Source organism: Xiphophorus couchianus, chromosome 10, assembly GCF_001444195.1.
Source record: "Xiphophorus couchianus chromosome 10, X_couchianus-1.0, whole genome shotgun sequence".
Taxonomy (NCBI): Eukaryota; Metazoa; Chordata; class Actinopteri; order Cyprinodontiformes; family Poeciliidae; genus Xiphophorus; species Xiphophorus couchianus.
Window position 1 is genome coordinate 13,094,763 of NC_040237.1, and position 14,165 is coordinate 13,108,927.

Genomic DNA, 14,165 nt, shown 5'->3' on the forward strand with positions numbered 1-14,165 from the left:
CAGGTGATCATGTTGTTATGCCTGATTGGTGAATAACAAACCTTTGTGAAATTCACATTTTAGAAACAATAAAACTAAAACGAGAAGATCTCCAGAAAAAAACAAAAAAGTATAAACAAATGGTAGGACCATAAAGACGTCTTCTTTCATTAAAAATATATAAATCCTTCATCATTGCTGTATTTGAGCAAAAGTAAAACAAAAACAGAAATCATTGTTGAATGAACATGCTTTTATTTTGAAACCTCAAAAGGGCAAGGAAAAAGAAAATTCGTCTCCTCCAATCGGGATTCGGGGTTGCCCTAGCAACTCAATTGTTGGCCCAATCAGATTAAAGCAGGCAGATATCCATCCCTCCTCTCTCTCTCTTTCTCTCTCTCTCTCTCTCTCTCTCTCTCTCTCTCTCTCTCTCTCTCTCTCTCTCTCTCTCTCTCTCTCTCTCTCTCTCTCTCTCGAGCTGGGAGGCGAGGATCGAGTCCTCGAAGATCCTCTGCGAGCAAGTCGGGGACCCGAACAGAGCCGCTCGCCGAGCTGTTCCAGCTGCAGACTGAGGGGGGCGTGGTGCGCAGGTAAACACTGAACGCGTAGACGACACGGGGACGCGCGTTTTTATTTACCCCTCTTCCTCCGGGGGGAAGAGGAGGGAGAGAGCGCAGCTCGTGATGGGACACGAGCCGCGAGGATGAGCCACAGAACCAGAACCAGCCCGATCCGAGCCTACGACTTCCTGCTGAAGTTCCTACTGGTGGGAGACAGCGACGTGGGGAAGGGGGAGATCCTGGAGAGCCTGCAGGACGGAGCGTCCGAGTCCCCGTACGGGTACAACCTGGGTGAGTGAGGGGGAGGCGTTGGGGTAGGACAAACACATCCGAGTTCACTGTTTGAAGGCTTACCGTGGAACGACGCAGTGTTATGTTGGCAGGTTTCTCTAATATTTTCCTTCCTGTGATCCAAAAAAACACTCCTTCAGGCTTTCTGAAGCCCTGTCAGAGTTTTTACTTGGTTTCTGGCTTCCTTATCACACTGTTCCAGTCTAGTTTCAAGGATTTTTTAAATACAAGAAGGAGATTCCAAAGTACTAAAAGTGTTCAAATCTCCAGGTAAACAACTTCCTGAAGCTGCAGGTCTGAATTGGAGAGTTTGAGGTTGCAACCTCGACCTCAAAATCCAATATGAATGAATATGGTTTATAACCCCCCACGGAGGGATTAATTAATTAGTTATTACACTGGCCTTCTTCTGCCACTTTATGCACCACCAAACACACTGCCCCCCCCCCTCCCTCCCGCCCCCCCACACCCCCTAACTAATGGTGCATTTGTCTCTGTAGTTGGTGCTGGCATCTGGTAATAATGGTAATGATGTGATTCTAGCTGTCAGAAATGCCAGTAAATAGAAATCAAATGTCCAAGTTTTCTTGCAAATAATTTGAACTGAGTACAACAAGAACCCAGTATGCATTTTAATGAAAAAAAAAAAACGTATTTAAAAAAAAAAAACCATAAAATTAAGAAATGCAAAATACGGATTCAGCATTGCATTGAGAAATCTACAAATCCCCTTTTTGCATAAAAAAGTTTTACACCAATCAGAATCTGTGTTTTGGATCTACTTCACCCCTTTCTGTGTGTGTCTATGTTGAGTCAAATAATCAATCAATCAATCACATTTTATTTGTATAGCACATTTCAGCAGCAAGGCATTTCAAAGTGCTTTACATCATTACAAACACAGAAACACAATGCAACATAGAATCAATAATCAAAACACAGCATTAAGTCAAGTTACATCAATAAATTTGTAATTGATTACATTTCAAATACAATTCAAAACAAGTGGGTTTTTAGTTGAGATTTAAAAGAAGTCAGTGTTTCAGCTGTTTTACAGTTTTCTGGAAGTTTGTTCCAAATTTGTGGTGCATAGATGCTGAAAGCTGCTTCTCCTCGCTTGGTTCTGGTTCTGGGGATGCAGAGCAGAACCAGAACCAGAAGACCTGAGAGGTCTGGAAGGTTGATACAACAACAGCAGATCTTTGATCCACTTAAAGTGCAGACAGTTACATTTGTGGTCACCAATAAATTTGATTCTGAAATTTGTACCATTTTGAACGAGGAATGGGGGGGGGAGAATATGTTATACTTCTTAAAAACAGGAAAATAGCATTTTATTTTAACGAAGCCTGTGAGTTTCAAAGCAGCCATCGGCTCCCTGCCAGGTCTTTCAGGGCATATTCTGTGCGCAAATGGAAAACTTGTTCAGGATACAAAAAAAACAAACAAAAAAAATCAGAAAACTCTTTTTCTGGCCGGTTTCAGTCCTAATAAATCACATGGAGTATTGTAGAAGCTTTTGTTCCTTTCGTGCTGAATACATAAACTACTGAAACGCGTATTAGCTTGGTTTGATCATTTTAACTTAGCGGAGCAATTAGCAAACTGCCAAGTTTGTCTGCCTGAATGATAAGAGTATTGCTTCTCTCTCTGCTCCCTAATCTAATGCGAAAATCGCCATAGCAACTAGCGACTGACTTCTATTCTGATTAATAAAAAGGTCACGTATTGTGTTTCAGTCGTCCTGTCAGGATTTTATTCACAAACTATTTTGTTACTCCATTTGTTTACACAAAATAAAGTTGCAAAGTTTAGTTTTTGTGGCCTTTATTCGTCAGTAGCTTAACAGGAAGAAAGGTAAGAAAAGCAGCTAGTTTTCCATCCAGTTGTCATGCAAATGTAAAAAAATAGAAGAAACTTTCCATCTACTGGTTTGGAGCAAATCAAGCAAGGCTACGCAAAATCATGGATTTTTTAAATTTATTTCTTTTTAATCAGACGTTGACACTACATATGGCTGTCCTAAACAAGATGTAGAGGTTGCATATTGGCATGCATCATTTCAGAAAAACTGACTCCTCCCCCTCCCAGCTGGAGGTCTGAACAGAATTGTTTTGTTTTTTTTGCCAAGTTTAGTACCTCTGGTAAGGCGCAGCCCCACCAGTGGATGGGAGCGTTTTTCCTCTCTCGTTCCGGCTAAGAGTTTCCTCTTCGTCGAGATAGTCCTCTCCTGTGCTGGAGGTTTGGATTGGGAAGGTTTGCTACATGTGAACTTACTTGGTAAATGTGTTTCCATCTCTACTTTAGCGCGCTCCTTTTTTTCCATAAGAGTCGCACAAAAAAAGACGTTTTTTTGCAAAATTGAGGAAATTATTTTCAGTTTTGCAGTTTCCATCAATGTTTTCTAATACAATTCTTCAAAATTCACATATTAACAACCCCACTTACTTTAGCCTTAATTGGCACTAATCCATAAACTCAAAATTTTAGAAACATTAAGAATAATTTTAAGATTACAAGCCAGTATTTAAAGATCCTTTATCAGTTCTATTGGAACTGATAAAGTGAAGATGCCATATATGTTTTAGGTAGTTGCTGCTTATGGTCTTGTCCACAGAGTTGTATATTTTAAGATTGTGAGTTCGAGTTTATATGAAGACTTCAGGTCCATATTTCATATTTAAAGTCTTGCGGCACACAAGGTGCTAAATGTCTATCACGTTGACAGAACTGAATGCGGAAGGCGGTGTTGATGTGGCGTTCTCTGTGTCGTTTTGACGGGGAATAAAAGCAAAAAGCGAATAAATCGGTGTGGTGCAGCCTTCATATTCCAGCAACAAGAGAGAGCCTTTCTGAGCAGCAGCAGCAGCTCACTGCAGGGAGTTGGGTCAAAGGTGACGGGACGATGGAGAGGAAAGCATGGCTGTGGCATTTGAATCATCCAAGGCGACCTCTAAAGAGCAAACTCAAGGACAAAATCTGTTTCTGCAAGAGTTGATTGGAAATCTAAACTAGATTTTTCTAAAAGAGAGAATGGGTTTTGTGTTATTCGTGGAGACATCTGACTATGAATCAGACAACAACGTGTTATAAGATTAATTTTAGCTGTGCATTAGATGGAAAAATAATGTCAGTCATTGTCTTCATGTCTTTTGCAAACTGCCTGTATGCTCCTGGTCTAGAATAAGTCATCAGTGTTTTATCTTGCAAATCTGGATGGTTGTTGGATATTCCTTTCAGTTAAAGGGACAGTGCACCTCTTTGGAGATGAGCTTAAAGGGCCTGTGTTGCTCTAAGATGGCTGGAACTGTCTCAGAAACGATCCCCGCCGTTAGCTCGGCTCCTCGGTGAGGATTCCTTCCCGGTTCTCCAAACTGAGATCACTGCATGGAAATTTCTGACTGGACATTCTCACCCAAACCAATGGAAATCTGGACTATCCATTTAAAACAGAATGTATTCTGAGCTGCCGCAGGACTGCGACAGATTGGGAGACTTGTTGATTTCTCTCAATACGCTTTTGCAACTTTGACTTGCACGTTTTGTTTTGTTTTTATGTTTGAGATGCGCAGGGGGTTGGTTTTATTTTTTTTGGGGCGGGGGGGGGGGGCGGTGTGGGAGTGATGCAGCTCAGTTGGTGGAAAACTGAAGGGTTTATCCTTGGATTTGCTGCGTTTCTGGGTCATGGCAGCAGACAGAGACATAGCTGTGGTCCACTGTCTCTCTGCCAGAGGACGACTGACTCTCTTGAGGTCCCAGAGGGGGGCTCTCCGGGCCTCTGCCAAGCCCAGAGCAGAGCTGCTATTATGGGCTGCCAAAAAAAAAAAACACACACGGGGAAGACTTTATTACTGCCGACGTGAGCACGGAAAAATGCTCGCAAACACCGACGGAGTTTGCGCTTGTGGATTGTATTGGAGTCTCTCCGAACGAGGACCGAAACGTTCTGCTCTTCGGAAGCAAACGGCTCCATGAGTCATAATAAAGTGAAGATGCAGCAGATACTGCCGGGGAGAAGCTCTCACTCACACACCCACGGCGTGCAGGTGGGTGTGATTTGACCTTGATGAAAACACACACTGCTGTGTTTGGATGAAAGCACGGCACTCCGTGACAGTTCTCATCTGAAGTGCTTCTCTGAGACTCATTTCATTGCTGCACTTGATTTATCAACAAATACTACTTGTGCGTGTATTTTTACTATTGTGTCATATTTTTAGGACCCATTTAAAAAAATAAATGTTTGTAACCACCAAACAGGCTGCTGGACTGACCAGTCAGAGCAGGATTAGGGCGCAGACTTTTCTAAATTCTCACCCATAATGCATTGCATCAATGTGGAGGGAAAACATCGCATATGGTCAGAGACTGTTAGACTGGAGTTTTTTTTGGGTTTTTTTTATATTTCTTTTTAATAATTGCTGTCTTTGGTACTCCAAATCCTTAGTCATAGTCTTATTCTTCAATTGTTTTTTTTTCAATTTTAGTGTTTGCTCACGACTATTGTATTTTAATTAGCTTCTCTTAACCCAGCGCTTTATTGCACGTTAGTCATATCACTCGGCTCCTCCAGCCGAGGATCGGTTAATTAGACTCACCTGATACCTTCTCCCTGTAATTATCCTGTCTTCAAGCTTCAGCTTTCTCCTTTTTTTTTTTTTTTTTTTGTCTGCATGTTTCTTGCCGGCTTGGTTCTTGTTCACGTCTGTCCCTCCTCTCTCTCTCTCCTGTGTGTTTTGAAAGTTGGACTTTTGACTATTTGATTCTGACTCCTGCCTGCGGCTTGGCTCGGTCCCTCACAAAATCCACACACAGTAAACACGGTACTTTAAACTGACTCTTGTATTCAAACAAACAATAAAACAGTTTGTTGATTTTATCAGGTACATTTTTACTTTAAAAAAACAAACATGATTTTGAATATGTGGACTGATTTTCTTTTATTTTAGTCACCTTTGACCATTATGATTGTCTAATAAAATCTTTTTAAATACAGGTTCTATCCAGTATAAGAGGCAAATTAATGTTCTTTTTTCTTTTCTTTTTTTACCAGTCTCATTCTGATGTGCTTTAACCTGCCCCTTCTGTTGTAGCATATTTCACATAATTGCATTACATCACTCTTGGTGCAACAAACTGTCCAACCATCCCTCCAAACTTACTACAGCACAGGTTATTAAAAAGCTGTGAGTGAGCGTTGCATAATCAGAGTGTGCGGCGGCCTTTGTAGAGGCTCTGATAATTACTGTGATAAAGGAGACGAGATGCTCACTGCTTTTGTTCGTGCAGGAGGAGTCCCAGGACAGAAGCTGGATAATTACATCTAATCGGGAATAAGGAGGGAATAAATTTGCCGTGGTTTGGCGGAGGGGATGGGGAGATGGTGGGGGGGCTCTGCACAGAACGCTGGTAATAACCGAGCATCACTGTTGGGAGTTCAGATGCTTATCAGTGAAATTCCATAGGAAATTCATGGATGGGTTGGGGAGATTACAGAAGCAGGCGGACTTAATAACATCACACATACACATGCTGTTATTACAGCACTGCAAAAACAATGAGAGAATGCATTAAAGTGTGACAAGGAAACAAACTGGTCATATAAAGCAAGGAAGGACTGAAGTGTGCTCATTATTTTATTCTATTATTTTTCACCAAGCCCTCCCCACCAAAAAAAAATAAAAAAAACTCTTTCACTCATGCAAACTACAGAACAGTAATAGGTATATCTACACATTTGCAGGTACAAACTGATGCTCCTGTTTGCAGCATATGGAGGACGGCTCCACATTGGTCCCAAAAATATATACATATTTTTTGTTTCCATCAACCGTCATTTTTAGTTTTCAATTCATTTTTAAAAAATCTAACGATGTCATAAAAAAACGCCACATGTAAAACAAGTCCATGACTGTAATATAAAATGTAATGTTTCGAAAACATGCATAGTATATGCAAAAAAAATGTTTGTTTTTTTTCTTAAATTACCAAGGTTCATTAACTGTATTTCAAGGAATCTGCATTCAATGTAGCTTATGTTGCAAACCCACAAATTACAGATTTTGACAACAAAAATGATCACAATGATTTTGTGGTGCCACAAAATCATTGAAATAGGCCTGTAACTGGAAATTTTAGCATTTCAGTGCATCATTATAGTTCAACTCAAAAATACGTTGTCCCGAAGGGAGATTAATCTTAATAATAATAATAATCTTGCAACATATCATATCCTCTTCAAAGAGTCATTGTGAATGGTGAATGCTGTGGCTAGAAGGACCTCAGGTTGCAGTCGTTATTGCAACAAATCTGTAGAAAACACTCACTGAAGGCAGTTGTGAGGTGACATTTTTGTGATCGCCGTCATGACATGCCAACCCTCAGGCAGCAGAAAAGACACTCCACAGGAACATAGTCTATTGCCAAGGACACTGCTAATCCACCTCACTTGCTTTTGCCGTTCCTCTTTAAATCTCTGTCTGACTGTACGGAGAGAGAGGCGTTGTCGTCAAGGATTCTCCTATTATGACTGATACATTGATCTTCCTCTTTTTCAACTCTTAAACTTTAGGGTCACAATTCAAGTGTTAGTTGAGTTTTTGAGATGCCAATCAGTTCCTCCCACTTCTAAAAATGATACATTGTTGCCACGGTTACACATCATAACAACTGTCTGAAAGTAGTAAAAAAAAAAAAAAAAAAGAAAAAAGGTTTGAGCAAAAATCCTTCCGGCTGCAAGGCATCCCAAACCAGGGGGAATCATTATTTGAATTATTTGATGCAGTGGCTCAACTAAAGAATAATATGAACAAAAAAGAACAAATCTCAAATAAATCTAGAAATGTGAACGTGGAAGAGTTAGAAATTTTGTAAAGAAAAGAAGACTGAGGAGGTTATTGTTTGTTGTTTATTTTTTCTGTTGTCCTGCTGCGTTTCAGGAATCGACTACAAGACGACGACCATTCTCCTGGACGGGAGGCGAGTCAAGCTGCAGCTCTGGTATGCAAACGCGAGGCAAACGGCTGGCTGTTGTTCAGCAGCCGTCCTCACAGCCTGTGATCTACGAGCAGAGAGGTTGTGTAACAGCAGAGCAGAGGAGGTCCTGGTTCGGTCCAAAAATAAACAGCCAGCATGTGAGGCGGCTTTGACTTGATAGAGGTTTGGTTTTGTTTCTGTTGTTTTCCAGGTGACGCAGCCTCAAGCTTCAGCTTTGATTTAAACTGTATTTATATCACGGCTCTGCGCGAGGCGAGCTAAAGTTCGCTCTGCAGTCAGATTACGAACATGTTTTTCTCACTGGTTTTGGTTATGACGTAAGAAGATTAGAAGTGACAAATCCAGCATTAGGATAGGGTTTCGTACATCAGAAGTCTGAAGTCTCAGAGATCATCCAACATACCGAGGTCTTCAGTAAGCAGCAAATCAGCTGGCAACTCCCTTTTCAACACTGTTCGGATGCCTTAGCGCTTCCACCGAGTCCTGATTTGGTCCTGTAGCACTGTCCCTGAAGGCATGTGCCGCCGAGGAGCAAACATGTTCAGAGGATCTCCAGTCCTCCCTCATTAATCAACAGATAGCACCAAGTGGACAGCGAGTTGCTTTAGGGAGTACAGTATACGGCGCGGTTTCAGCACCAAAGTTAAGATGTTTGCAGAGCCACCCGACAAGTCAGCGGTGGCTACTTGTCGTAAGAGGCTGTATCCACTTCGAAGGGTTAAGAGCTGCAAAAGACGATCGACACATACATGACTCGGTCGTGTTGGACCACCTAGAAACCAGCAACCGTACTGGATGTGGTCTGAGAGAAGACCCCATAAACTCTGGGTTTATGTAAGCGTTACTTTGAGGATCAACTGCTGGTTTCTGCTTTGTGGAGCACTTACTACCAAGTAAACACTAAAATGTCTCAACTTGGGGAAACATAACAGCTGAGTCGGGACCAAGAGAATCCATTCAGAAAACCAAATGTCCTAAATGCATATCCCCATCAAAACTGTTGCTTATGCCCAAACGGAAGGGAAATTAAAAATATCATAGAGATGATTGGTGACTGCTCTGAACCAGCTGCTGTCAGACTGAAGGAATTGACATCTGGAGGTCTTGAAACATGGATAAGGTTGTAAAGTTTATCCATAGAGTGTATTTTATGTTGTCTGTGTGTTTGGGGGAGGGAGGGGCCTTGTTTTTCTCTCCTTATGTATGTTTTTGTTTCAGGGACACATCCGGACAGGGTCGGTTCTGCACCATATTCAGATCCTACTCCAGAGGAGCGCAGGTACGGATCATGGAGATTTCACCAAGGTTTCCCCCAGAAAACCTGGGGGAAACCAGGTTTCCCCCAGGCGCTAGGGTAGCACCTGGGGGAAAGTGTTAGGGTAGTTATTCATCGTCTTTGAGTTAAAGTTTAACGTTGACAGGAAATTTTAAGATATCACTCGGTAGTTATGTATTATTGAAAGATTGGAAGATTAATATAATACCTGAACACCAACTGTAAAGCTTTAAAAATGCAAACATTGTAAAATAAATAAGTAATGCCTAGTGTATTATAAGCCTTCCCGCCAGGCTTATAATACACTGGGGGAAACCCTTTTTCACCATTTCTCTGTCCCGAATCATGTAATTTATTCTTGAAAACGTTCGAAGGAGTCGAACCCAAATCCACAGCAGCTTCTGTCAGGCTCATTTTCAGGAAGTTCACATTATTTAAATTTTCTGAAAGCTCACAAACCAAATCTAGTGATGTTCCTGAAGAAACTCAAATCTCTCAGAATTTTAAGTATAGTTGGACGTTAAGAGAAATGTTGGTACCTATTTATTGTAATACAGTGTAAATCTGCCGTTCGGAGATTTGTCTCCCGATGGAAAGTTGGGAGGAAAATCTGCCACCTTTTCATCCTCAAACACTGTTTACACAAGCAGTCTGTTGTCGTCTCTCATCAGACTATTAGTGGGTACAGAGCAGATATCACCATAGCAACAGTGGCAGCGTTTCCATGGAGAGGCTAATGGATGCTCTTGAACCTAGAGTTTGTGGAGTCAAAGTGAGCAGAAAACAGAGAAAACCTTGAACTGCAGCTCCCATCATGCCTTGCTTGCTGCGGTGTACTGTAAATGACTGTTAGTTGCTTGCACGCAACATTATCTTTTATAATTTCCTAAAATTTAGAAGTTGTACATTAGAATTGTTAAAATAAAAATGATTTATTAGAATGACATCTGCAGAGGATTCTGGGTTGTCTCACTTCATTTATGCAACAAAAAGCAGCGTTTAATATTCAGCAGAAGAGTCAAGATTTTTTTTGTTTTCCAGCAATTGCAAATTGAAATAAATCTGAAATGATGCCATTTAACATTTTGACATAGTTTTATTTGAAGTTTGTTCATTAAAAAGGGATCACATGGATTCATAATTATTGATTTTTGCCACGTTTTGTGGGAACTTAAAAGATAATTTTGCGCTCTGCAGGGAGTAATCCTGGTGTACGACATCACCAACCGCTGGTCCTTCGACGGGATCGACAGGTGGATCAAAGAGATCGACGAGGTCTGACGGCGCGCGGTTTGGTGCGATTTCGTGATTCCGGTTAAAAATCCCATACATGTTCCAGTGCTCCCTCTTTTTTTTATCCAGCATGCACCGGGAGTGCCCAAGATCCTGGTCGGGAACCGCCTCCACCTCGCCTACAAGCGTCAGGTGACTACGGAGCAGGCGCAGGTGTACGCCGAGAAGCTGGGCGTCACTTTCTTTGAGGTGAGCCCGCTCTGCAACTTCAACATCACCGAGTCGTTCACAGAGCTCGCCCGCATCGTCCTCATGAGGCACGGCATGGAGCGCCTGTGGAGGCCCAACAAAGGTCAGAAGGTCACCGCACACCCTAGACACACACACACACACACACAGTGCTTAGTGTAGATTCAATTTATGGTTTAGGTCTGTGCTGCCCTGTGCTGGACAACAGCAGAACAACCTACTGATGGTATCTGTAGGAAAATAACAGGTTGTTAAGGACATTAGATTAAAATGTTTTTCACCGTCTTTTAGATGTATTTAAAATATTCTTGAAAGGTTAGCTTTAGTATTCATGAACATAGTTACTAATCAAAAAAATATCTTCTTACTTTAACAAAAATGTTTTTACTACTACTTTCTTTCCAAAATTATTTTTCATATTTCAGATGTTAGACTCTATCCTATTTTAGTTTGTTTTAACTATGACACGATTTTGCATCGCCTAAAGAATCATACATTTCATATTGGATTTTTTTTTCCAATAGATTTCCTTGAGTAAATATTATATTCAAATAATTGTTCAAGCATTAATACAATTTTTTTTAATGTTACCTCTGTATTTGAAATGATTGCTGCATTGATTAAGAAATGACATTAGTCCTTACATTTGTATTTTTTATTTTTTTACCTTTAAAAACTCTCAATTTTTTTTTTCACGTTTTTGGAATGTATTACCAAAACGTTTATTCCTTCTTAAAAGAAAACGAAAAACTAATCATTTTTATTTACTTTGAAATGTTGTTTCTAATTATTACAAATGTGACTATTTAGACTATTTTTTAGATAATTGGTTTGAATTAATCTTGTTTTCTGGCTTAATAAAAGTGTAACAGTATTAAGTTCACTTTTTTTCTGATTGATTGCCTGAATTTTTCAATGATCTGCTCTTAAATTTTATTTGAAAAAAACATGCAATAAAATTACAAGTTGACTACTATTTGATATAAAGCAGGGATCTCAAACTGCATTCCTCAAGATCCAGTGCCAATGCAGGAATGCAGTCTGAGACCACTGATATAAAGGACAACCTACATTGTTGAAAAAAATGAGGACTAATTTAAAATGAGTTTTAAAACCTAACTTTTTGGTGTTGTCTCTGTGTCAGTGCTGAGTCTTCAGGACCTCTGCTGCCGCTCCATTGTCTCCTGCACGCCTGTCCACCTTGTGGACAAGCTGCCCCTGCCCCTCACCCTCAAGTCCCACCTCAAGTCCTTTTCCATGGCCAACGGTCTCAACGCTCGCATGATGCACGGACGCTCCTACTCCGTCACCGCCGCCGCCGCCGCTCACCACAGCGCTGCCAAGAGGAGTGGAGGGACGCTTCTTAAAAAGCCAAAACTGATCCGACCACCGCCGCTCAGCCCGACAACGCAGGGCTGCAGAAACAGCTGCAAAATATCCTAACGGCAGCGAACGCACCAACGGCTGTGGATGGGACCGTGGCTGAGTATGAAGCATATGTGAAGAGAAGAAACGGGAGACAAAAACTTTTATGTTTGGAGATGAGGAAGCATCAAGTTGAACCTTTGACCAGAGGTGTTGGTGGCAAATTACTGAACAGCTTCTTCTTCTGTTCATCCGTCATGATGAGTTTAAAGATAATGTCAGGGAATCTGTTCCGAGTCTGCAATGTAATCTAGTGTGGCATTAGTAGACTATTTAGTATGGGACAAACACTCAGTTCAGACAACATTTAAATATAAAATATAAAAATCAAAATTTTTTAAGGTGAAATATTCTCAAAACGCCATCAAAGTTCAAAATGATCTAATTATAAAAACAATGTATTCATTTTGCTTCCAACACAAAATCAAAAAAATGTTTTCTTTTCTTCGTGAGTTTGCATTTTCTTTTAGAATCTGTTTGTGATTCTTAGTAATTTACAGCTTTCTTGCGATATCCCCTAAACTCTTTTAACTTTAATAAGAAAAGGTAAGCTTGGTCATATAAAAACCTGTTTGTCAAAAAAGAAATCAAAATTTTATTCTGCATAACTTCTCCCTCTTATTCTGTTATTTCCGCCTTTTTAGCCATTTCCTCTGTAATGATGCCTACTGTTAAAATGAAACGTGTACATCTCTACTGTAATCACCAAAATTAGAGCTAACCATTAAAAAATATATATAATATTTTTTTCTCTCTCATGTTAGTGCTTTGCTTACTTTGACGAGTCGGGTAAGAGCTAAATAAATAATTCTGGTTTCTGTAATGTACTGTGGACGCAGCACTTTATTCCACTTGATGATCATCCAGAAGTTTAACGCTAACGCTTTAAGTGACGTAAAGTTGTCATTTATGTTTGTGCGCAGCAAACGTTTCATTCGCAGTTAAACCTCACCGTTTGTTCCACAGCGACACCTGCTGTTTGGGATGAAGACTGCAGCATGTAAAGTACTGATGTAAACAGTTAAAGTGAGGTGTTGTTTTGGGCTAAACATGCATTGAGTGTAAAACTAATCTCCCCTTCCCATTTTTTTAATTTTTACTCAGAATTGATTAAGCTTTTTAAACAATTTTCTAATTGTACATTAACAGGAACATTGGTCTAAAAAATCTGACCGATTTTTTAATGATTTCAAAAGTTATTTAAATGTGAATTATTTCTCATTTGTTTTACTTTTTAAGTTTTAAACACGACAACACTATTTTGTTTACATTTTAAAAATCCTGCAAAATTCAAATATGTTCAATTGGATTGTAGAATGTGTAGATTTTAACTCTTAAAAAGTGTATCTTTGAGTGAAAACTCTTTTCTTATTCAGTATTAATCTCTCTGTTACTGACTTTGTCACTTGATTTATGAATGTTTGGCAAATGTCACATCAATTTAAATGTTAGCAACATTTAGAGATGTGTAAAGTTTTGTCAGTTGATTTTTGCCAGAAATCTCACCTACTCAGACTGAAAGCTGACGAATATTATCCTTCTCGAAGGCAGAAAATTATACAAACTATGGGGCATCTTCTTCCTCAGGAGGTTTTTCTACGACACTAACATGTATCAAACAGCACTTTGACGCTGACTTTTTGCACTTCTCTCCTCTCGCACCGTTACTCTACCAGCAGCCATTTTGTGTACAATATTTGTACGTGTTGTAAATATTCCTGTTTGATATGATGAAGAACTTATGTTTTATTGTTTTTCAGTGAGACGTTTTTCTGCAGAAATGACTGAAGGTTCTGTTTATCCTTGATTCACAATAAACTTCACTACCTTCCACATTCTGGTCCTTGCACTGTCCTCTTTCCTTTTTCTGTTTGTTTTTTTTGTTGTTGTTGTTTTGTTTTAAGTTCCAAATGTTTTAACCTGGCAGCTCAATTCAATGCATTGTTCATAAAAGTGATCGGGGGACTATTATGCATTTTATTGGAATTTTATGTGAAAAACTAATACAAAAAAAAGCTAAATAATTAAGTAAAAAGAACAATATTTTACCACCATTTGTAATAATTACAACTGCATCTCTTTTGCAAGCTTGGGTGAAACGAGGAGAAAAAGAAATCTGAAAGGATCTATAAAAGGAGAGAAAACTGATTGGCTTA

At 39.9% G+C, this 14,165-nt stretch overlaps 1 protein-coding gene across 1 annotated transcript; it reads left to right on the forward strand.

Moving 5' to 3' along the window:
• The first annotated feature begins 440 nt into the window (after positions 1-440).
• On the forward strand, positions 441-13,844 carry rab40b (RAB40B, member RAS oncogene family). Its single transcript, XM_028030308.1, has 6 exons — positions 441-830; positions 7,769-7,829; positions 9,045-9,105; positions 10,300-10,377; positions 10,465-10,687; positions 11,729-13,844. The coding sequence occupies exons 1-6, from the start codon at positions 683-685 to the stop codon at positions 12,025-12,027; spliced, it is 870 nt and encodes a 289-aa protein (XP_027886109.1). The 5' UTR covers positions 441-682; the 3' UTR covers positions 12,028-13,844.
• The last annotated feature ends 321 nt before the right edge of the window (positions 13,845-14,165 follow it).

What these genes read in the sequence shown, in the direction of transcription:
- rab40b (XM_028030308.1), top strand. Translation starts at nt 683, where the DNA reads ATGAGCCACAGAACCAGAACCAGCCCGATCCGAGCCTACGACTTCCTG. An exon ending in CCTACTCCAGAGGAGCGCAG is followed by an intron (nt 9,106 to 10,299) that starts GTACGGATCATG and finishes TGCGCTCTGCAG; the next exon opens with GGAGTAATCCTGGTGTACGA. An exon ending in GGATCAAAGAGATCGACGAG is followed by an intron (nt 10,378 to 10,464) that starts GTCTGACGGCGC and finishes TTTTTTATCCAG; the next exon opens with CATGCACCGGGAGTGCCCAA.